At 39.7% G+C, this 24,842-nt stretch overlaps 1 protein-coding gene across 5 annotated transcripts; it reads left to right on the forward strand.

The window, feature by feature from the left end:
* The first annotated feature begins 5,341 nt into the window (after nucleotides 1-5,341).
* Nucleotides 5,342-22,044, forward strand: LOC111978967 (protein canopy-1). Of its 5 annotated transcripts, none has more exons than XM_070448867.1 (7): nucleotides 5,342-5,506; nucleotides 5,625-5,727; nucleotides 13,316-13,418; nucleotides 16,062-16,177; nucleotides 19,756-19,965; nucleotides 20,886-20,982; nucleotides 21,873-22,044. In XM_070448867.1, exons 3-7 carry the CDS (start codon nucleotides 13,325-13,327, stop codon nucleotides 21,911-21,913), a joined length of 558 nt encoding a protein of 185 aa, XP_070304968.1. In that variant the 5' UTR covers nucleotides 5,342-5,506; nucleotides 5,625-5,727; nucleotides 13,316-13,324; the 3' UTR covers nucleotides 21,914-22,044. The 5 variants fall into 5 exon arrangements, with proteins under 5 accessions (XP_070304968.1, XP_023864989.1, XP_023864990.1 ...); XM_024009221.2 differs by having other exon boundaries at nucleotides 5,398-5,510; XM_024009222.2 differs by having other exon boundaries at nucleotides 5,408-5,515.
* Nucleotides 22,045-24,842: the final 2,798 nt, after the last annotated feature.

The following is a 24,842-nucleotide window of genomic DNA, read 5'->3' on the forward strand; positions in this document are numbered from 1 at the left end:
GCAAACACAGACACAGGAAACAACCACCCACAAAACACAATGAAAAACAGGCTACCTAAATATGGCTCCCAATCAGAGACAACGACTGACACCTGCCTCTGATTGGGAACCATACTAGGCCAAACACATAGAAATATAATCATAGAACAAAAAATAGAAAAACAACATAGAATGCCCACCCCAACTCACGCCCTGACCTAACTAAAATAAAGACATAAAAAAGGAACTAAGGTCAGAACGTGACACCTACCTTCAAACTCAGTGCCTTTTTGCTTGACATTATGGGAAAATCAAAAGAAATCAGCCAAGATCTCAGAAAAAAAATTGTAGACCTCCACAAGTCTGGTTCATCCTTGGGAGCAATTTCCAAACACCTGAAGGTACCACGTTCATCTGTACAAACAATAGTACGCAAGTATAAACACAATGGGACCACGCAGCCGTCATACCGCTCAGGAAGGAGACGTGTTCTGTCTCCTAGAGATGAACGTACTTTGGTGTGAAAAGTGCAAATCAATCCCAGAATAACAGCAAGAGACCTTGTGAAGATGCTGGAGGAAACAGGTACAAAGTATCTATATCCACAGTAAAACGAGTCCTAAATCAACATAACCTGAAAGGCCGTTCAGCAAGGAAGAAGCCACTGCTCCAAAACCGCCATAAAAAAGCCAGACTACGGTTTACAACTGCATATGGGGACAAAGGTCGTACTTTTTGGAGAAATGTCCTCTGGTCTGATGAAACAAAAATGGAACTGTTTGGCCGTAATGACCATCGTTATGTTTGGAGGAAAAAGGGGGAGGCTTGCAAGCCGAAGATCACCATCCCAACCGTGAAGCACGGGGGTGGCAGCATCATGTTGTGGGGGTGCTTTGCTGCAGGAGGGACTGGTGCACTTCACAAAATAGATGAGATCATGAGTAAGAAAAATTATGTGGTTATATTGAAGCAACATCTCAAGACATCAGTCAGGAAGTTAAAGTTTGTTCGCAAATGGGTCTTCCAAATGGACAATGACCCCAAGCATACTTCCAAAGTTGTGGCAAAATGGTTTCAGGTATTGGAGTGGCTATCACAAAGCCCTGACCTCAATCCCATAGAAAATTTGTGGGCAGAACTGAAAAAGCGTGTGCGAGCAAGGAGGCCTACAAACCTGAGCAAGGAGGCCTACAAACCTGACTCAGTTACACCAGCTCTGTCAGGAGGAATGGGCCAAAATTCACCCAACTTATTGTGGGAAGCTTGTGGAAGGCTACACGAAATGCTTGACCCAGGTTAAACAATTTAAAGGCGATGCTACCAAATACGACTTGAGTGTATGTAAACTTCTGACCCACTGGGAATGTGATGAAAGAAATAAAAGCTGAAATAAATCATTCTCTCTACTATTATTCTGACATTTCACATTCTTAAAATAAAGTGGTGATCCTAACTGACGTAAGACAGGGAATTTTTACTAGGATTAAATGTCAGGAATTGTGAAACACTGAGTTTAAATGTATTTTGCTAAGGTGTATGTAAACTTCCGACTTCAACTGTACATACAGAGAATCTTGAAGTATAAAAAGTGACGTGACAATGTATTTAACATGTAGGCCTACAGAGAAAATAGCATTCTGACATAAAATATAAGGTTACATTACATAATATTGGTACCACGGCCTACCATTAACTTACTATTACTAATAGCAAACAAACATAACGTTACCAACATGTAACATTCCATAACGTTATGTAACAAATTGTGCTCTAACCCTGGTGAATTCCTCAGCAGCTGGAAGTCGGCATTTGATATGTGAGGGAGGCACTTATCTTTCCCTGACCTCCTGTATCTCCTCGGTCACACTCTTGAATACACTGCATTAAAAGCTTGCTTACAAAGGCTGTACACACAATTTTTATGTCATATTTCAATACTAAAATGATGGAATGTGATCCTAAAACGCTTTACCTGAAAGTACTTAATTCCTTCTTCGCTGAGCTTGTTTACATCCTGTTTTGATGAATATGATTGGCAGACTCCAGGTCACACGAAGATTAAACAAATTTTGATTGGTTTGCGGTTTAGTACTCCGTACCGTTTGCCTCATCAACTTATGTCATTTTAGTTTAGTTGAATTTTTTTTTACACTAATTGAGATGGCCAACAAATGGAAATGTGTTCAGAATTGTATTTTTTTTTGCCAATACGAAAAAATTGCGCGTTGGCTTCAAAACAGCACACCTTTTCAGTCATCTAGGGTTAATACATATATGATGGGTTTCACCCTGGCCTGGACATTTGTCCATCAGTGTGAGTAGTTTGGTCTCCATCCCCCTCTGCCTCATCGTCCTCACATCTCAATATTCAGTATTTTCCCATCTTTAGTCCCCAGTTCACATAGACATCTAGTAATATGTGTACCCCAAAGGTTCCTACGAAGACCAAAGGTGGGCTATAGGCCTACTGTTAGGCCATGGCTCGAAGAGGGGGAACACCACTGACACCTGTTCATTATGCTGTAATTCAACTCCAGTGATGTACACTAACTTCCCCCAAAAATACTATCAATCCATGTGAAAACTGAGCACTGGCATGCTCCTGCGGTGCCAAGCTGGTTGCAAGTTTTCCCAATGGCTGTTGGTCAACGCAGTCACGTAATCCCTGTTTGCTGATTTGTCAGGAGTAGATAACACATCGAATTGTGTGTTTACTCTGACCTTGTTCTCATCCAGAAGCTCTCTGGGACATCAAAAAGCAACCTTTCAACTAAATGCTTACCTTTACCACTGACGGGTGCAGATGGGGGAAAAGTTCATCCAACCTCTTTGTTTGGGCCTCCTGCCCATTGTGCTAAAGGTCATCATTCAGCTCTTCATCTGACATACCAGCACAGTTCTGGGGAGCAAGACCTACTATCAGTATATCACTATCAGTCATTACTGAAGACCAAGTAGATAATCATTTACCATCAGAATTGTATCACTATCAGCCATTTTTACACACTATATACAGTACATGCTGAAATGCAATTCAATATCTATTCTATGGAGGCTCTGTAGAAAGCTTCACATTGATATATATAAATATATCAAAAGTGCCTAATTCAACTAATACTTGAGTAATAATACTATTCTCTTTCAGAATAAAGAACCAACTCTATTACATCTATCACAATGTTTCATTTCTATTGAGACTTCTCAATGCACACATACTCCCCATTCATAAGAGAAGGTGATTTGTGGATAATATGCTGTTACTGGTCAGAAAACCAGGTTGAATTCCCCTGTGAAGGGACCACCTGTCACTAACTGGAGGCACAATGTGAAACCAACAGTCACTCTAGCACACCTCTAGTTTGCTGATAGTGCTTGACTACTTTGAATTACTAACCACCAAAATTAAGAGACAAAACATTTTTATGTATAGAAAAGAAGCACCATGATATCAGCACTTTGTCCATTAATGCAAAACAAGGATGTCTAAATCAACACAAGCAATGAAATCTCCTTTATCACGGGACCACAATTAAGCTAAGCTAACATAACTAATTGTTCATTTCTAATAGAATGGACTAGGGTGAAAGGGTATCCTAAAAGCCTGCAAGGAAGAATGATACCAGCACCCCCATGGTTATTATACAATAAAGTAGAGATACAGTATTGACCATTACCTGTAAGATGAATGATAAAGGGTTAATAAAAAGTTTATAAACTGTTAATTATTCGTTTATAAGATGTAAACAAACTATTATAGCACATTGTTGAAATTGTGTTATTGTTATTGACTGAGGAGCTACTCACTGACGTACAACACCCTCCCGCAGCCCCCACAAGGTGGGCTCTCTGGAGATCCCCCCTCCCCAGATAGCATATGAACAGGTAATAAGCATGGCAACAATATTTAGAATTACATAATTTTGCACATTTTTCTCTCTGCACCATGGCAATGTGTAGAATTGCAGGAAATTATCTTTAAAAATGCTAAATTCTCTCAGCCTTATTGCAAAATGTGTAGAATAGCATGAGATTAGATATATAATTGTAAATGTTTCTATTTGCCAATTGGCAAAATGTGTAGAATTGTAGGAAGTTAAATGGTCAGGCAGGTCACCCATGACACTGCTACAAGTTAGGTTTGTTTACCTGCACCTGCCAGCAATTGTTAATAACCCATCTGCAACCGCCCTAACAGGCTATGTGATGAAATGAAAATCTGAGGCCTGCACCCGAGCCTAACCCACAAATAAAGATAATGCACTATAGGCTCCAGTCAAATACAGCAGAACAATTTTTTGACAAGGGGTGTAGGATTTTTTGTTGTTGCCTGATTTAGATACGTTTCTGCTTATAATATAACATTTTGGTAGGCTACTTGTTAGTCAACTTGTCTATAAATAGATAGGCCTACATGCAGCTTCTCTTATGTCATTATATGTTGCCCTAGAAGACTAAATAAACTCTTGCTCCCCAGAATGTCATAAATTGATAGAATGAATGCTTCAATCTAGTTGACATCGGTAAAGTTCTCCGTCATCTTTCGTGAAGCAAAGACGTTTAGGGAACGGGGAGAAAATGCAAAAACTCAACAACAAATAAACTGGAAAGATTTTCTTTGCAAAATTTCAAAATGACATCCGTTTGACCGGTTGTAAGAAAATAGAATGCTGTGGAAAATGACCCAACATGTTTCTGATAAGATTTCAGTTCACCTTGGATKAATATTTTATGTGTTTGAAATACTATCAGCTTTTATGATGCTGATAAAGATAGCACCTCTACAGATAATATCTAACTGTGCATTCACATTCTCTCAAGATGCTGAAAGAAATAAATCATATTTCTCCACTCCTGTTCCCAAGTCAAAATTGTGTCTACATTTGCTGTATCATTTTACTGGAAGAAATGATTAATTCTGCAGGAGTTATTTAAGGCTATGTGAGWGGTGTTAGACCTAACAGTCAGTGTCCAGATTTCAGTTTCCATTTAACCCATCTGGACAGTAGGCTACAGTTCCCTTGACATGCCATAGGCCTATTTGAAGTCAACATCATATGACTGTCAACATTGTTTACCACTTCATCAAGTCGTACCTAAACATTACTTTTCTGGTCCAACCATCTCTTTATTTTCAAATCTCCTTCTCTTTATTTTCAAATCTACTTTCGCAGATTTTCTCTTATTGAATTAAACTCAGAGACAGTCCTTTTTGCCTCCTTGGATTCACGTTGACTTTTTCTGCCCGGTCAGTTATAACCGCGGAGACTGCGGGTTATGAGTTAACCCGCGCATCACTAGCTAATGACTCACACACTCACAAGCATCAATTTAAAGTTAGCTCAAAAGCATGTGATTGTTTGTCGATCTGGAACACACCTCAGAGCAACTAGACGCCGGTGTTCTCAGCATGTTCATTCAAGAGGCAGCGTTCAGTCATTGGCTATAATGTGCTGAGTTTACACAATACCATTGGCTCACTCAGATGTCATTGTTGTTTCCTAGCTGAACGTGGCAACTCCTGGAACAAGCAAGTAACGTTAAGTATACACTGTCAGTAGACTAAGGTAGATGATCATGTTTCATTCAAAACAGATGAAGAGCAAAAAAAGAACTTAACTTTAGCCGTTTGTTTTATGTTCAATCAGAATCCACAACGTTGTCCCAGGGGTCTGAAGTCCGACTTCACCGCTATAGCCTACCGTGCTGAAAAGTTGTTCCTAATTCTCACTCACCTGACCTTTGAAACAGGTAAGTTCACGTCTAGCCAAGGGTCTATTGCAAGTTAGTCGCCTATTATGCTACTTGACTGACGGAATTGTTAGTTCATGTCAGGATAGCATTTGGTCTGTCTTCATAATGTTTTTACCCTACGTAGGCTACATGAAAAAAGGCTGCCCGACAACTTTATTTTCTCTCTATGCTGCATTCAACGCAGTCTTCGTATTTTGACGCTTTCAAAACGCCGACTGGACGCCTGTGATATGTTGATCAGTATGTATGGGCCACACCGCTTGCGTTGCAAAATAAATGTACACATACATGTTATTCAATCATTGCACCCACATTGCTCGCTCGCGGGCGTGCGTCCGCCATCGCGCGCATGTTTATTTTGTCCAACACCAGACTCGATCAGGACACGCAGGTTGAAATATCAAAACGAACTCTGAACCAACTATATTAATTTGGGAACAGGTCAAAAAGCATCAATCATATATTGCAATTTAGCTAGCTTGCTGTTGCTAGCTAATTTGTCCTGGGATATAAACATTGGGTTGTTATTTTTCCTGAAATGCACAAGGTCCTCTACTCCAACAATATATATTTCTGTCTAAACCCTGTCTAAACCGGGGAGGTTCTACTAAGCTAAATTGAATTGTTTTAAGAAGGTCATACCAAGGATAATTTTGCTATTTGAATTTGAATTGTAAGACCTTTGAAGTATCAAAAATATATATAAAACATATATTTGATGAAAAATGTTATTTGGCCTTACTGCTATACAAACAMATTTTTTGTCACTGAACAGTCTTCGTATATACTTCCATAACTTTTTTTGACTGGTAACGGGGGACCTTCAGGTGAGTCTTGTGAGGCCTGTGGGCATCCTAGAGCAAAACGACCAATGTACGAGTTCATGAGTCTCACCTTTACACAGATGGATCATGTTAGTGTGTAGCCCAAACTGTTCAGGCCACTACAGACAGAAGTTGGCAGATCAGCTGTACTGCAAAAATGGAGAAGACTGTCTTGTTCGTGAGGGTCTCATCTTTCCATAGAGGGGTCATAATCAATGTTCTCTCTAAGCTGCGCAAAGGCGTGCAGTAGCTTCAATACTGCCGCACAGCTCCCCTGGGACTGCCGTGCAGAAGACATATTAGCCCGCAGAGAGAAGCACGAGATCGAACTTCACACAACTTTCTAGAACAGTGGTCACCAACCAGTCGATAGCGATCGACTGGTCGATATCCAAGGCCTTCGTAGTCGATTGACAAACATTTCTGTAAAAAACTAAACTAGAAAGCCTTGTGTTCCTATTTTTATTTTTCATCTCGGGCTGTTTGTTATTAAGCTGGGTAGGTAACTGTTGCCATTTTGAACCATTTCATGTGTCTGAAGGTACAAACCTTGCCTTCCAAGTGGGCCCAGAGAGCAAATCAAGTGCACTATAGGCCTTCCGCTGGCCAATCGAATGGGCTCAGATTACCGTGTCTGCAGTAACGTAGCAGGCATAAAAGAAAGCTACAGCAAAGTTGATACTGTGAGATTTCAAAACGTTTAAAACCATGACTAGAGAGAGAGCCAACGAATACAGAAAAGAGCTGCTATTTTTATGAGTGAGTTCATGTTTAAGTTCTTACTCAGAAATGTCAATAGTTTGTATTCAACACTTTTATAAGCCATGATGTGCGTTCTTCCTATTTCCACTCCAAAAAAGGTTGGTGACCACTGTTCTGGAGTTTTCCCTGTTAACACTCAATGTCTCTGTGGCAATTGTGATCTAATCAACACAATATTAGCCACTTTCAATGCAACATACTGAAACAAAACAAACTATTCAAGAGATTTTGTTGTAGACAGAACGCATAGGAGTAGGATTCTATTGCATTGACACGCACGACTCAGTCCGTACTCTACAGACTTGTGCTGCATAAACAATCAGAGCTGCAGGAGGCCTATATGCAAATAGACCATTGCCATATATGGATCTGTGCCATTTACTTTGAACTGGACTGTGTTTACAGCATGAGCGGGGGATTTTGATCTGCAGGCTTACAAAAGATCTAGGCTAACAACCCCATAACAACACTGGTAGAGCACAATTATGTTTTCTCTCATTCAAACGGTGTTCAGCTTCAGCATCCACTCAAAACACATCACCGAAGACATAACTATAGAATTTTGCACTGGAATGAGGGACTTGGTGTGACTAGTTTAAGGGTCTATTTACACTCCACTAGTCTATCCACAAACTCTACAAACATTCATCATTGACCACACTCTTAACTTTTTGCTAGACCAAGGTGCAAAACGTCCACATTGTGGCAGTATTCATTCGCATGAAGAAAATAAGGAACTACAGGGAGCGGAGATCAGGGTGCCTTGTGAGAATTTGTCGGCGAGTGGGTAACTGATGAAGGAATTTGTTTCCTATATGTTCATTAACCAATTTAATTATGATAAAGTAAACACTGTCCGTTTCTAAGAATTTGTAAGATCCTTATTTGCATAAAATGGACAAGGACCAGCCACCAAATTAATTAATCAATAGCATTTATTCTCGAGAGAGCTCTGACCAAAAAACCATGTACATTAGGTTATATATTACGCACAGTGTCATAGCTTTCTAAATGTCCCTCTTATCCAATCAAGGACAAAGCTGATCAAAAGTCCATTCCAACACACTTACGCACATACCTTACACACAATATCTGGAATATCTCCTGAAATCTCTCCACAGTTTATTACCACTTAACTGACAGTTCCAGTCCCCCCCAGATACGGAAAAACCTAGAGGGGCTTGAGCTGTCTTCCCTTATCTCCACAGAGTTATAGCTTAGTCGGTTCAAACATAACTAAGTGGATCATTAACCTTTCTTTAGGCACACACACAGACATTCCTTTCCCCCCCTACATGCTACATAACCTCTAATCCTAATGATTAAGTTTCTGGGTAGATAAATTATTAAATAAATCTTAAACCTTGATAAAATATCTTAACAGTAACCCGCCTCTACCATCCATTCTATTGGCCAACGTGCAATCACTGGAGAATAAACTGGAGAAGCTCCGTTCAAGACTAGCCTACTAACGGGACAAACTGTAATATCTTATGTTTCACCGAGTCGTGTCTGAACGACGACACAGATAATATACAGTTGGCTGGGTTTTCCGTGCATCGGCAAGACATAACAGCTACGTCTGGTAAGACAAGGGGTGGGGGGGTGTCTATTTGTCAATAACAGCTGGTGCGCAATGTCTAATATTAAGGTAGTCTCGAGGTATTGCTCGCCTGAGGTAGTGTGGTCTACAGCTTATCACGAGGTACTCTATCTACCAAGAGAGTGTTCATCTATATTTTTTGTAGCCATATATTTACCACCACAAGACTGCACTAAGACCGCACTCAACGAGCTGATTTAAGGCCATAAGCAAACAAGAAAATGCTCATCCAGAAGTGGTGCTCCTAGTGGCCAGGGACTTTAATGCAGGCAAACTTATATCCGTTTTACCTMATTTCTACCAGCATGTCACATGTGCAACCATGGGGGGGAAAACTAAATCAACTTTACTCCAGACACAGAGATGTGTACAAAGCTCTACCTCACTCTCCATTTAAATAATCTGACCATAATTCTAACTTCCTGCTTACAAGCAAAAACTAAAGCAGGAAGTACCAGTGACTCGCTCAATACGGAAGTGGTCAGATGATGCGGATGCTACGCTACAGGACTGTTTTGCTAGCACAGACTGGAATATGTTCCGGGATTCATCCAATGGCATTGAGGAGTATACCACCTCAGTCACCGGCTTCATCAATAAGTGCATCAACGACCTACATATCCCCACAGTAACTGTACGTGTATATCCCAACCAGAAGCCATGGATTACAGGCAACATCCGCACCAAGCTAAAGGCGAGAGCTGCCGCTTTCAACGAGTGGGACCCTAATCCGGACGCTTATAAGAAATCCCGCTATGCCTTCAGACGAACCATCAAACAGGCAAAGTGTCAATACAGAACTAAGATTGACTCCTACTACACCAGCTCTGACACTCATGTGGCAGTGCTTGCAAACTATTACAGACTACAAAGGGAAACCCAGCCGTGAGCTGCCCAGTGACGTGAGCCTACCAGACGGGCTAAATGTCTTTTATGCTTGCTTCGAGGAAATTAACACTGAAGCATGCATGAAAGCGCCAGCTGTTCTGGTCGACTGTGATCACGCTCTCCGTAGCCGACGTGAGTAAGACCTTTTAAACAGGTCAACATTCACAAGGCCGAAGAGCCAGACTGATTACCAGGACGTGTACTCAGAGCATGCACAGACCAACTCACAAGTGTCTTCACTGACATTTTCAATCTCTCCCTGACCTGAGTCTGTAATACCTACATGTTTCAAGCAGATCACCATAGTCCCTGTGCCCAAGAAAGCAAAGGTAACCTGCCTAAATGACTACCGCCCCATAGCACTCACATCGGTAGTCATGAAGTGTTTTGAAAAGCTGGTCATGGCTCACATCAACATCACGGAGACCCTAGACCCACTCAAATTTACATACTGCCACAACAGATCCACATTTGACACAATCTCAATTGCACTCCTCACTGCCCTTGCCCACCTGGACAAAAGGAACACCTATGTGAGAATGCTGTTCATTGACTACAGCTCAGCGTTCAACACCACAGTGCCCACAAAGCTCATCACTAAGCTAAGGACCCTGGGACTAAACACCTCCCTCTGCAACTGGATCCTGTTCTTCCTGATGGGTCGCACCCAGGTGGTATGGGTAGGCAACAACACATCTGCCACGCTGATCCTCAACACAGGGCCCCTAAGGGGTGAGTGCTTAGTCCCCTACTGTACTCCTTGTTTACCCAACACTGGATGGCCAAACACGACTCCAACACCATCATTAAGTTTGCTGATGACACAGCGGTGGTAGGCCTTATCACCGACAACGATGAGACAGCCTATAGGGAGGAGGTGCAGGACAACCACCTCTCCCTCAACGTGAGCAAGACAAAGGAGATGATCGTGGACTATATGAAAAAGAGGACCGAGCACGTCCCCATTCCCCATCTATGGGGCTGTAGTGGAGCAGGTTGAGAGCTTCAAGTTCCTTGGTGTCCACATCACCAACAAACTATCATGGTCCAAACACACCAAGAAATTTGAAGAGGGCACGATAACGCCTTTTCCCGTTCAGGAGACTGAAAAGATTTGGCATGTATCCCGAGATCCTCAAATTTCTACAGCTGCACCAGCGAGAGCATCCTGACCGGTTGCATCACTGCCTGGTATGGCAACTGCTCTGCATCCGACTGTAAGGCGCTACAGAGGGTAGTGTGTACAGCCCAGTACATCACTGGGGCCAAGCTTCCTGCCATCCAGGACCTATATACTAGGTGGTGTCAGAGGAAGGTCCTAAAAATTGCCAAAGACTCCAGTCACACAAGTCATAGACTGTTCTTTCTGCTACTGCACAGCAAGTGGTACCGGAGCACCAAGTCTAGGTCCAAAAGGTCCAAAACAGCTTCTACAATGAATCAAATGGCCATCCTGACTATTTGCACATGCTTTGTTTTACACTCTTGGTACTCGCTGTTTATTATCTATGCATAGTCACTTTATCCCTACCTACATGTACAAATTACCTCGACTAACCTGTATCCCCGCACGTTGATCCTCAACCCTGGCACCCCACAAGGGTGAATACTCCGCCCCCTTCTGTACTCCCTGTTCACCCATGCCTGCGTGGTCAAGCACGCCTCTAACTCAATCATCAAGTTCGCAGACGACACAACATTAGTAGGCTTGATTACCACCAACAACAACGACGAGGCTCTGGGAGTGTGGTGCCAGGAAAATAACTTATCACTCAACGTCAACTAAACAAAGGAGATGATCGTGGACTAAAGCAAACAGCAGAGGGAGCATCCATCCATCCACATTGACAGGACATCAGTGGAGAAGGTGGAAAATTTTAAGTTGTTCGGCGTACACATCACTGACAAACTGAAATGGTCCACCCACACAGACAATGTGGTGATGAAGGCACAACAGCGCCTCTCAACCTCGGGAGGCTGAATACATTTGTCTTGTCACTTAAAACCCTCACAAACTTTTACAGATGCACAATTGAGAGCATCTTGTCGAGCTGTATCACCGCCTGGTACGGCAACTGCACGGCCCACAACCATAGGGCTCTCCAGAGGGTGGTGCGGTCTCCCCAACGCATTACCGGGGGCAAACTACCTGCCCTCCAGTACACCTACACCACCCGATGTCACAGGAAGGCCAAAAAGATCATCAAGGACAACAACCACCCAAGCCACGGCCTGTTCATCATCATTCAGAAGGCGAGGTCAGTACAGGTGCATCAAAGCTGGAACCGAGAGACTGAAAAACAGCTTCTATCTCAAGGTCATCAGACTGTTAAATAACCATCACTAACTAGCACAGAGAGACTGCTGCCTATATACACAGATTTTAAATCATTGCCCACTTTAATAAATGGAACACTAGTCACTTTAATAATGTCACTTAATGATGTTTGCATATCTTGCATTACTCATCTCATATGTATATACTGTATTCTATACTATTCTACTGTATCTTAGTCTAAGCCGCTCTGACATTGCTCGTCCATATATTTATATATTCTTAATTCCATTCCTTACTTAGATTTGTGTGTATTGGGTATATGTTGTAGAATTGTTGGATATTACTTGTTAGATATTGCTGCACTGTTGGAACTAGAAGCACCACCATTTCGCTACACCCGCAATGTGTGTAACCTTTATTTAACTAGGCAAGTCAGTTAAGAACAAATTCTTCTTTACAATGATGGCCTACCCCGGCCAAACCCGGATGACGCTGGGCCAATTGTGCGCTGCCCTATGGGACACCCAATCACGGCATTGACTCTGTACCGGTACCCCCTGTATAWAGCCTTGTTATTGTTATTTTATTGTGTTACTTTTTATTTATAAAAAAAAAAAGTTTTACTTTAGTTTATTTTGTAAATATTTTCTTAACTGCATTGTTGGTTAAGGGCTTGTAAGTAAGCATTTCACGTTAAGGTCTACCTACCCCGTTGTATTCGGCGCATGTGACAAATAACCATTTTATTTGATATTCAGTATTTGTTTACATCCATGGCCACTCTCTTCCGGTGCCGCTATTTTTCAATAGCCGGCTTTTCACTACCAGCTTGAAGTTGTAGACTAAGTTCTGTTTGAATATGTTGTCTAAAGATGACACAACTTGGCCAACCCCTGACACACTTGTGGAGAGGCAGTCAGTTTTGTGGCCCATGTAAAACCTACTTATACTCGGCCTCTGTACAATTATACACCTTCACAGATGGAGTAACACATTGAAGCGCGACACATTCTATTTTTTAATGTCTAGACAGTTTGTGAAAATCCTTTCTTTTTTTTACATTTTCTTTTTTAAGAAAGGCAACGTTTACAGTTATTTGCCTCCCAACCTGATTTCAGAATATGACTTGCTATTTAGACTGTGGGAGGCGCTGAATGGCAAATACCTCTATTGTGTTCGTATAATGAATTGGCTTTGCTTGCTTGCTTTATACATATCTCTTTCCCTCAGGCAACAAATATGGCATCATGGATTATAAAAATTGCCTTGATGGCAATGAGTATCTTAATCGAAACTACCGAAGGGAAAAAAGACAAGGTGCTGTATTGTTCAGGTAAATTGGGATGTTTATTTGTCTACTTTGTCCTTTTCTACCTATTAGATATGGGGTTTTCAGGATGTACATGTAATGCAATACTTATTGATAGTAAATGCAGACTATAGATTTGCATAGTGAACAAGTATTGTCATAAAATATAAACTTTTGTGAAAGTTGAGTCAAGCTAAAAGTAAAGTCTTGTAAGCTCGTTTCATATCATTTGACCTGCCAGGGCAGCAATTTCCTATTCTACAATTCTGGACAAATCATTTTATTTGTCCAAATATTTTGAAGTGTTTTTTTTTATGCAGTTTGTAAATATTTCTGTTGAATTTCAAAAGTGTACGAATGACAGAGAAGTTACAATGTTCTTTATCTAAAAATAAAAAAGGAGCACTATGGAAAACTTGAATCATAATTCAACTTTTTCAGTTAATACATAAAATTACTAAAACTATTTTACAAAGCCAAATTAAACTTGGTGAAAGGCATGACATCACATGGCCATTTTCTTTCTTTTAACAATACAGCGACACCAACACTACAGTCTTACCAAACCTTGGAGTCATCCTTGCATGACTATGTAACACTTGTCAAGCTACCAATACAAACTCTCAGCACGGTACGCCATTAGTGTAGGCTACTGTGCGTCATAGTATCAATGACATTTTAAGAACTGTTAGAAGCCCTCCAGGCATACAGTCTGACATCTGGCATGAAAATCCTGTACAATTCTTAGTGAAGCATTAACCCCAATTGTAGATCTGATTAAAAAAAAATATATAATAATAATAATTAAAACAAGCCTCTATTTTGAATTAAAGAGTGACTGGATGCTATCTAACTTACCATTCTCAGGGTTAAAAAGTTAATTTACTTTGGTGTTGATATAATTTATATACATTTTATTTGGACCTTGTCAAAAGAAGAGGCTTTAAAACTTTTACAGCAGTTTTCATACATGCTCATTGAATTGAGCTTTGCTTGATCGTAACACTTAATAATTGAAATGGTCTTGGAAAAAAATGTAATGGATAGCTGAATAGAGAGTGTGGAATGTGGACACAAGGAGATATCAGTATACAAAATAGTATTGCATGGCTCGAGTCATGTTTTTGCATTTCCTTTGATGCTTATGTGAGTATTAAGACTTTTGTTAAATGAAAAAGTAACAAAAGTAGCATTTTAGTAACATTTTATTAAAATGTTATCATATTTTGAGCTATATACTGTATGTTTTCTTATCAACAGTTCTATAAATATAATCGCTTATTTACTTGTGTTTCTAGTAGTATCTCAATGTTGCTGTCATTCTGTTAATCATCAGTCTGTCAAGCTCATTTCATTTGAACAGTTTTACTTTTCTTTACCTGTGGGCATACTATGGATCTACAGTTTAAGTTGGAAGTTTACATACACCTTAGCCAAATACATTTAAACTCAGTTTTTCACAATTTCTGACATTTAATCCTAGTAAAAATTCCCTGTTTTAGGTCAGTTAGGATCACCCCTTTATTTTAAGAATGTGACATGTCAGAATAATAGAGAATGATTTATTTCAGGTTTATTTCTTTCATCACATTCCCAGTGGGTCAGAAGTTTACATACACATTAGTATTTGATAGCATTGCCTTTTTAAATTGTTTAACTTGAGTCAAACGTTTCGGGTAGCCTTCCACAAGCTTCCCACAATAAGTTGGGTGATTGTTGGCCCATTCCTCCTGACAGAGCTGGTGTAACTGAGTCAGGTTTGTAGGCCTCCTTGCTCCTTGCTCGCTCTCCTTGTCCTTAGCCATTTTGCCACAACTTTGAAAAGTATGCTTAGGGTCAATGTCCATTTGGAAGACCCATTTGCGACCAAGCTTTAATTTCCTGACTGATGTCTTGATGTTGCTTCAATATATCCACATACTTTTTCTTACTCATGATCTCATCTATTTTGTGAAGTGCACCAGTCCCTGCAGCAAAGCACCCCCAAAACATAATGCTGCCACCCCCGTGCTTCACGGTTGGGATGGTGTTCTTCGGCTTGCAAGCATCCCCCTTTTTCCTCCAAACATAACGATGGTCATTATGGCCAAACAGTTCTATTTTTGTTTCATCAGACCAGAGGACATTTCTCCAAAAARTACGATCTGTGTCCCCATGTGCAGTTGCAAACCGTAGTCTGGCTTTTTTATGGCGGTTTTGGAGCAGTGGCTTCTTCCTTGCTGAGCGGCCTTTCAGGTTATGTTAATATAGGACTCGTTTTACTGTGGATATAGATAGGCCTTGAAATACATCCACAGGTACAACTCCAATTGACTCAAATTATGTCAATTAGCCTAGCAGAAGCTTCTAAGGCCTTGACATAATTTTCTGGAATTTTCCAAGCTGTTTAAAGGCACAGTATACTTAGTGTATGTAAACTTCTGACCCTCTGGAATTGTGATACAGTGAAATAATCTGTCTGTAAACAATTGTTGGAAAAATTACTTGTGTGATGCACAAATTAGATGTCCTAACCGACTTGCCAAAACCATAGTTTGTTAACAAGAAATTTGTGGAGTGGTTGAAAAACAAGTTTTAATGACTCCAACCTAACTGTATGTAAACTTCCGACTTCAACTGTGTATATCCCTAACCTATATTGTACTAACCTATATCTGTTTCTTTTAGCATGCAGGGCTATTGTTGATGAGCTCAATTATTCAATCAGTCAGATTGATCCGAAGAAGACCATCAATGTGGGAGCCTTCAGACTCAAGCCTGATGGGAGCCTGACTGATAAAAAGGTAGCTACCTTAGTAAAAGCTTGTTGCCAAAGTGCACTCCACTGAAGCCAAACATCGCATAGTACACATACGTGAACTTCCTGGAAATAAAATATTTTACGAATTTAGAGATTGGATAGATGCATCATTCATATAGAAAGCATATTTATACTTAAAATACTTGACAAAACATAGGCTAGGCCTAGTGGTTTGTAGTAGTTCTTGGTTTCCTGTAGCCTCGCAAGCCATTTGATCTCGTGAGCTTACATGAATGTTCGCTGCGCAGCGGTAATCGTCTGGTAATTACGTGGCTCGATTTCCTGGATCTCATACCTTTAGAAATGGAATTTAGTGTATTGTGAAATATCCCGACAGAAGAAAATAAGACAAGTAAGATCAGTATGTAACTTCATTTCAGTTTGTGTCATTGTAAGCATTGGTAAATGCTTTATCACAGTGTTTCACCTACATTTCCGAAATCAGAAGCTTTGCTTATTGGTTAACCCTCTGGAAATGCAAACCACTGTCTTCTCCTCTTTTCCTAACCAAGCATTGTTGTGGTGTGAAGAGGTCAGGCCTGGTGGTGTTCCAGTGTCATATCCCTAGTGTCCAGGGACTGTCATTAGCTGGTCAGCTCACCTATTGATCTCAGGGGTTAATCCCCTTTTGATGGTAATTGATAGCTAATAACATGCTGTTTATTTAGCTAGGCTGCTTCATGTTTTCCTCTTCCCCTTAGCCATTTTCAAGTTAACTTTCAAGTAAAAGGGATTATGACATATTTCCTAATATGACAACTCCAGTTCTCTCATTCATATTGGTTTGAATGTAATCAAACATTCCATAGGCATAGTATTATCAACATTTGAGTTGTCTTGGTCTACTCTTGACATCAAATTGTCTCAATCCTTCCTGTTCATTATGCTCAATCTATGGATCAACTGTGTATGTCATATTCACAGACTCATTAAGTGTTTTCTAAAAGAGGGTTCATTTGAAAGATGCTAATTACAGTTCCTATACCCATGTGAGTCTTGTCCATATTCCATGTTTGCCCTCAAGCTGTGGGGGTGTGTCTGCATTACCCCTGTTGTTGTTGTAGAGATGAGAGTGTATGAATGCAATGATATAGCGCAACTATAATTACTGAATCAAAATGAATGTTTGTAAGAGAAGAGTTAAGTAACCACTTAAGTAGTTTGGTATTACAGCGCTCTGAACAGTAAGCACACTGTCTTTTTAAAGGGGCAATCAGCAGTTGCTACGTCCATTTTTGGACTTGTAAATTAATGATATGTACCCATTTGATTCTTGAAAAATATAACATAAAAATGCCTCATGAGCTTTAGTTGAACTGTCGTAACTCATCAGAACCCCAAATAAAAGCTTGTTTTACTCCAATGTTTAGAAACAAAGTAAATCTAAACAAACACTGTTTATCCTCAACATGGTTAAAATTATAATTTTGATGTCATGGATGGTCAGACCTTGCATCCATAGCTCTGTGTATGAATTTGAGTGATTACATTTCTCCAGCCCCATCCCTCAGTTTTTTACTTAAACAGTGGTGGGGAAACGCTTTGTTGTTGTTTCAACTGATGATTGGCCCTTTAAGTGAAACGGCCTACAGACAGTGATGGCTGATCAACTTCTGTACTAACTGCCCTATGGAAGTGTAGGCCTACCTGTTGCGCTAATCAATGGCTTGTTTTGACTTCTGAGCATAAATCAAAGAAACCCTCCCCCACCCCACCGGCTTTTGACCCTGTCTGAATCAAGGAGGGAGGGGTGTCCAAGCTTCGATTCCATCATACGAGATTAGCTGGTCTTAAGTCTCCTTTGCTCTCCAGCAACCAGTGGGGCTCCCTGAAGGCAAGGTTCACACCACAATGTTAAACCTACAACAATGAATCATTAAGCCAAAGACATTGAACTTAATTGAATAAGTTGATGGAAGTTGTTAATGTCTTACCTTTTTCTGTACATATATATATTTATTTTTTTCATCCATTTATTCATTCTCAATGAATGGCTTTTAATGATTCTGGTTGGACCATAGAGAAAAATTGCTGTCACTCTTCATTTAAATTCAATTTCTGGATTGTCATGATAAAAGTTCATACTGTGGCAATCACTTTTCTGAAGACTATAACAACATTACACATTGTTGTAAATGGTGGCATTAATAGGTTCTAGTTTTTATTAATTTGTGTTTTTCATTGGTCCATATTATTCTCACAAGAAATTGAAAGCCCCTTTCCTCAGTGTTACAATAATGGCTGGTTTTCCAATGGGAATTCAATGGAGGATAGCATCCCTGAGAAGCCTTTTCTCTGCCAGGCTTGCCTAGTCCCCTCCTCATTCTTCAGGAAATGTGTGATTGACTGGTCCCTTTCAAACCCCTCATACTGGTAAGGAAGGAATTTAATTCCACAACATTTTCWGGATTGCTTGATAAGGTTCTGCTTTAGGTTGGACTTTTTAATACTGGATGTTTTATTTATTTTTATTTATTTATATATTTTTTACATTTAAGGTAGATGTTTCTTAACAATTATGTCAAGATCTCATCATACATTTTCATAAAATTCACTAATGGCGTAAAATAAAAATATAGAAACTAAGAATATCAAAATTGCATGTTAGCATCTTTAGCCCAATAATTGCTGTTATGGTTGAATGCAGTGCACACTTGATATTCCTTTTTGTTTTGCAATAACTTATTAGTTAACAGTTCAATATTATGTTGAAGTCGTGAAACCTTTGTTTTCTTTGATAGACCATCCTCAATGTTAACTATTTATCTCTCTACATTCCACTAGCTTCCTGCCCTTTACATTGAAAAAGGAGAGAAATGTGTGGCAGGGTTCAGGCAGTTCCGAGACCTTTTTATCTTATTTGTGAGCAGATGGCAGTGAGCCATGGAAGCCCCTTTGTGTCACTAAGAGTCAGATATAAAAAAGGAGGAGGGGGAAATGCTTCCGTAATGTAATCAGTGGGTCCGGAAGGGTCCATACTGAGGCTGAAAGGGGACAATAGGGTCAGGGATATATCTACATTGCACAAAATCCAGTTCATCTGCAATATGCCCCCCCTTCCCCTTGCCCAGCACCTTTTGACCGGGATTGACAAGGAAAACTTCCTGCTTTGATCATTGGAGGGTGGAGGAGATGAACCGCCAAAAGGGACCAAAGGATGAGACTGAACTGTTTACCCTGCACTTGGCTGCTGTTTAGGCCTCCCCCTGCTCCTTAATTCAGCCCCCCTCCCCGGCCCTTTCACTGCACCCAGTCACCCTTTCCCCTCTCTCCTTCTGGGGAGGCCACGGGGGCGGGAGCATAGTGCACCTTGACCTGTCTAGACACTATTGCATGTTTTGTCCTGTTTCCAAGGGGAAGGGGTATACTTCTACAGGTTAAATGTCATAGTTCCAGCAYAGGGGAAGTAGGGGTTGTTTGTGTGATGGGAATAGTAGTTAGGGGTCACCGACATGACCCAGACGGATCCTAAGCAACGTCATAGAACTGGACTCAATTAAGTTAAATTTAGATTAAACCTGATACATTTTTTAAATACTTTTGTGTCTTTTTATCCACCAGGTCCCTCTTGCTAGATCTGAGACCAACTTGAGTGAGCTTCTGGATGGAGTTTGTGGTAGCATGAGTGACTATGCTCTTCATGTGGACCCAGACACCAAGATAAAGCAATACAAAAGATTTGCTCCAAGAAGTTCTGATGCCGGGGATTTTCCTGATTTTAACAATTTCAAGTTTGATGGCCCAGAGGGATCCAATGACCTAAAATTTGCGGTTAGTTTGGCAATAATTTATTAATTTACTCACATATTAATGTATTTATTTTTATTTTCAGTCATGCTATAGGTCATGCTTTCATACATGCTTTCATACAACATTCAGATTAGTATGTGATGTAGCTCATTTATTTCCTATGTTCTGCATGTCCACATACTTTTTCAAGTATTAGTCTTTCAAAAATGTATTGAAATATTGGTAGCGGTGGGTAACTGCCTCTTATGTTTGGTTAACTGAGGTAAACTTAAATTTAATTTTGAAAGCGCATTAGTCAATGTTATGCCTTGGTCGTTGATATCACAGCTTCATTTTATCTGAAAATCCAGTCCCGTTCTTGATAATTGGGCCGGTAACTTTTTAAACTTACATTGATATTGTTTTTCCACTTTACTTTAGTTAAGGTATATTGCATGCACCGTAGTCTGTAATATAGAAAGAAAATAAATCTGGAAATATGTTTATTAAAGCTTGCGTTTTAAATTGTCATTATTATGATTATAATTTGTTTTACAGTTATTACAGTAACATTCAGTGTTGAAGTTTTTCATTCTGGAGACGTGCCAGGGGTTAACCCAAAATGCAGACGATAACATATTTTCCTTTGTTCCTTTACAATTATCTTGAACTCTTGCATGTAAATTGCACATATTTAAGATCAAGTTAGGCACCACAAGCAAGTAATCTTATGATGCGCAAAGGTGTGTGTGTGTGGAATCGCTAACTTGGAATCGTGTTGCCTATCTATGTTACATGAGTCATCCAAGATGGCTGAACAGCATGGGGAGAGGAAAAATGGCAGTCTCACTCACTGCTGTGCCCACTATTGTGTGAAACTACATGCTTGTGAACCTCTCATGTGCGGAGGACCTGGTGTGCTGTCTGTTGTGTGGTAACCTATCCCCTCTCTTCTGTTACAGTGTGAAAGCATTGTGGAGGAATTTGAAGATGATATCATCTCTCTTTTTGCCAAAGAGACAGACCATGTGGTCGACAAGTTATGCAATGAAGTATCAGGTACGGTTTCAGACATGTTGTTTCTCACTCACCAGGCCTCCTGTTTGCCCCTTTCTGCATAGATACTAACTAGAACTATGTTATTACTCACATTATTACCCAAATGTATAACACCATTGGGTTTTGATTAGCTTTTTTATATGAATTTATTTAAATGACTTACAATAATTATTTGTTCATAGAAAATAGTATCTGGGTGTTTGGGCTTTGGAGAGATTTGATTTGTAAAGAATAGAGTACAGATGCCCTGTGAATACTCAATTTGGTTATCGTAACATTTTAATATCGCAATTTTTCATGGCGCTACCCCAAACATGTTTAGATGAGTACCGTGTGTGCCTACCAGGGAATACAAACATAACCACTTTTGTTTATTATGCATCCTAAAATAGAATATGAAAATGGATACATCCAGACAATTACCATTTAAAACAGCTCTATTTGTAGTGTCATGATTTCCCCCTTACGTAACTATCGTCTTTGATCCGCCATTTTGTTTCTACCCTGTTAAGTGAGRGTTCTGAAACAGCAACGTAACATTTTTAACAGTTTGATTTTGAATCGGTATAGAGTCTCGGAGGATGATGTTGTGGACTTATATGATACTGATACTTTATTAGATGAGCAAAAGAGCAATTTTTGTTTAACAAGATTGCGGTTGTAGGCCGATAGTTTGAATGTGAAGTATGAGTTATTTGGAATTTATCATCTGAATAGAAACCACCGCTCCTATCTCGTATGTTTGTCAATATGATGTAGTTTGTTTTTCTGCGAGTGTCATTGCAGTAAATGGTGTGTCACCTACTGGATGTCTGCAAATATTGATAGTTATTTTCAGCAGGCCATCTGTCAAGATGGCGGACTAATTTTTGTCAATATTTCATTTTCAGATCACTGTAAAGGCACAAAATTCCAGAGTGACGAACTATAGTTTTACATGCGTCTCTGCTGCGGGTGATTGGACCAGTTTAGATATATATTTCAAATTAAGAAATAATGTTTGAAGGATATTGTATCAATCAAGTTACATTCTTTTAAATAAAGTTTTCTATTTTGAATGGAGATGCTGGTATAATGTTGTCAGATACACGGAATTGTATCATTAGATAGAAAGTCAGGTTTGTTTCTTTAGGTAATCCTAGTAGGCCTAACTTATAAATGATACATTTCTTAAAAATGCAGGAGGAAGAAGTGGCACTCAAAATAATAAGATGGGTGTAAAAAACGAAAAAGCTAAGTTTAAATGTGCTGTACTCAGCTGTGAGAGACTGAGGAGGCAGCCATGTCAAAAAAGATGGCGTGGCATCCTACAGACAATGTCAAGGTGAGCTGGATCAGCAATTTTTGCCTATTTTAAAAGAAAAAAATCAGCTGATCAGTTTTAGAATTGTTTGTAATGTTATAGAATTCCGACTGTGTTGACTATCCAGACCTGTTCTTGGTCCAGAAGTCAACCGTTGGAGATGGTGGATTTCTGCATGGCAGGTTGCATTTGATTTGCACCGTGAATCCTGGATGGAGGAGGGAGTTGATTCTTGATTTTGAAATGGGAAGTCCCCTTACGTCCCGTCATCTGAAACAATTGAATTCGTTGTGGTATCATTTTAAACCTTTATGAGCTTTAAAATCTGTAGGAGTATGTCAAAATGTATCATTTTATCCTAAAAAATGTATCCTCCCCCCCAAAATACACCTGTTTGATTGATCTTATTTTTAGATGTATTGTTTTGTATTTTGTTATTTGAACTTTACGTTTGATKTTATGACCCWTTTTTTTTTTTTTTAAAGGATATAGATCAGAATAGACCCGGGACGTTCTATTTTATCGTTATCACATCAATTTGGGCAATTTATCACAATATGATTTTTTTTCCATATTGCCCAGCTTTAGATCAGAACATGCGAAAAAATGAATCCAACGGGATCTCCCTCTATCGGTGAATTTGCAATGTTACAAAATGTTTGCAGTGGGGGGAAAAAACCTACATGAGAGCCTTAATAGTTATACATTGGCCTGATATAACCACCTCCCTATAACACAAATGAGTCTGTGCCTAAATCAAGTAAATGATTGTCCCAATTGTGATAACACTCATATCTCAGAGCACACAGGTTGTAAATTCACCTACAGATTGAACACTTCCTACAGAGGAGATTTCTTTGTGCTTCATGGACAATGTTCAATTTACATTTAATGACCCTCACCGCTTCATCATATAATGACAAATAATCACAAGTATTTGGGGGGTTTATGATCTAAATATTTTAATTATTTATCATTTTTGTACAGTTTTACACAAAATGTATCTATACTTCTTTGTGGAAATATTTGGGTCAGTTTTCGAAAAACATGTCAAACCTTTGGCCAAAGAACAAATGCATGGGTCAAGCTTTGTATGCGTCAAASTTTCACTGGCTACATGTGACAAATGAAACCCTATGAACCAGACTAGTTGAATACAAACGAGATACAATATATAATTTTCATTACCATCAGGAATTACAGCATTTTCCCCATACTGCACTTCCAGTTCTTTCAAAACAAAAGTCTTCAACTTGTTGCATTTTCCTTTAAATTGTGTGTTGGGAGTTTTTTCTGGTTTAAGAAAGTGTAAGCTTTTCTTTGTGTGTGTACAGCCTTCTCTGGATGTCTAAGGCTTAACTTCATGATAGATCAAGGGCTACCAAGGTGCTGTTGGCAAGGGGCTCAAAGTGGCAGGACAAACTGGACCACTAAATGCTCATTTTTACGCATGTTAGTTCCTTTGCAGTATGCTGAGTGGACTGCTGGAGGGGTTTCTCAGATGAAATGCAACCCTCACACAGGTAATGAGAACTATATGATAAACAATTTGTACAATTTCTCAAATGCAATTTCAATGGTCCAGGAAGACCATCTCTTTCAGAAATGTTGGGAAAGTGAATCTTTCCCTTTGTCTCTATAAAGTTCAGTCACTGAGCTGCGGCATTAACTTGTATTCTAACCAGATTAAAATATATTTGTCCTGGAGATTAGCATACTTAAGTCCTCTTTTGCCTTTTTGGTAGTGGCAGCGTGCTTTGATCTGTGTTGCGTGGCAAGAGCCTAGCTTGGGCCCGGCCATCCGAGTGCCAAGTGTGAAATTGGCCTGATGTCATCCCTATTCTTCACCATATACATCTTTCACCAGCTTAATTATATTTCCGCCACAAAGCCCTAGCTCTTCATTCCATATTCAAGTTTGACTAGGAAGCGTTTAAAAACTATGGATGAATAACTCAGTGGGGGGAAGGGACAGGATGGGTCTTTTGTTTGAGAGACACACGAGGCATCCAATACTTTTCTGATATGTATGTTCTTTTTGAATCAGACTGCCCTTTGCCTCTGCCAATTGGAAGAGGTTCAATTTTATGGCACAGGATATGTGAACTTGTGATAACTAACACGTAGGGCAAGCTATTTATTTATTTGTCTTTGGGCATTTGAATGTGGACCTTTTTTAAGGTCTTGTGGCTGGAAAGTGGTCAAATCATTTTCAGGTCCAGAGGCAGGCAATGAAAATGTGTTAGAACTTACTATCCAAACTTGAACTTTCATCAACATGAAGAGTTCTCTGTGGACTTGTTGTGTACTTGATGCTCAAAAGCAGAAGTGTCATGCCCATACGGGGCACAGATTTGTCCAGTTGAAGAAAAGAAAAAAATATTTCAGAAGATTATTCTCTAATACTACTAACCACCTAGCAATTTTATGAAGTTGGCTTTAGCTAGCACATATAGGTTCCCAATCTCCCAAAACAAGTCTTCAACTTGTTGCGATTTCCTAGAAATTGTGTTTTGGGAGTTTATTCTGGTTTAAGAAAGTGTCAGCTTTATGTGGA

The sequence above is a fragment of the Salvelinus sp. IW2-2015 genome, linkage group LG19 (genome assembly GCF_002910315.2).
Source record: "Salvelinus sp. IW2-2015 linkage group LG19, ASM291031v2, whole genome shotgun sequence".
NCBI classification, from domain to species: domain Eukaryota; kingdom Metazoa; phylum Chordata; class Actinopteri; order Salmoniformes; family Salmonidae; genus Salvelinus; species Salvelinus sp. IW2-2015.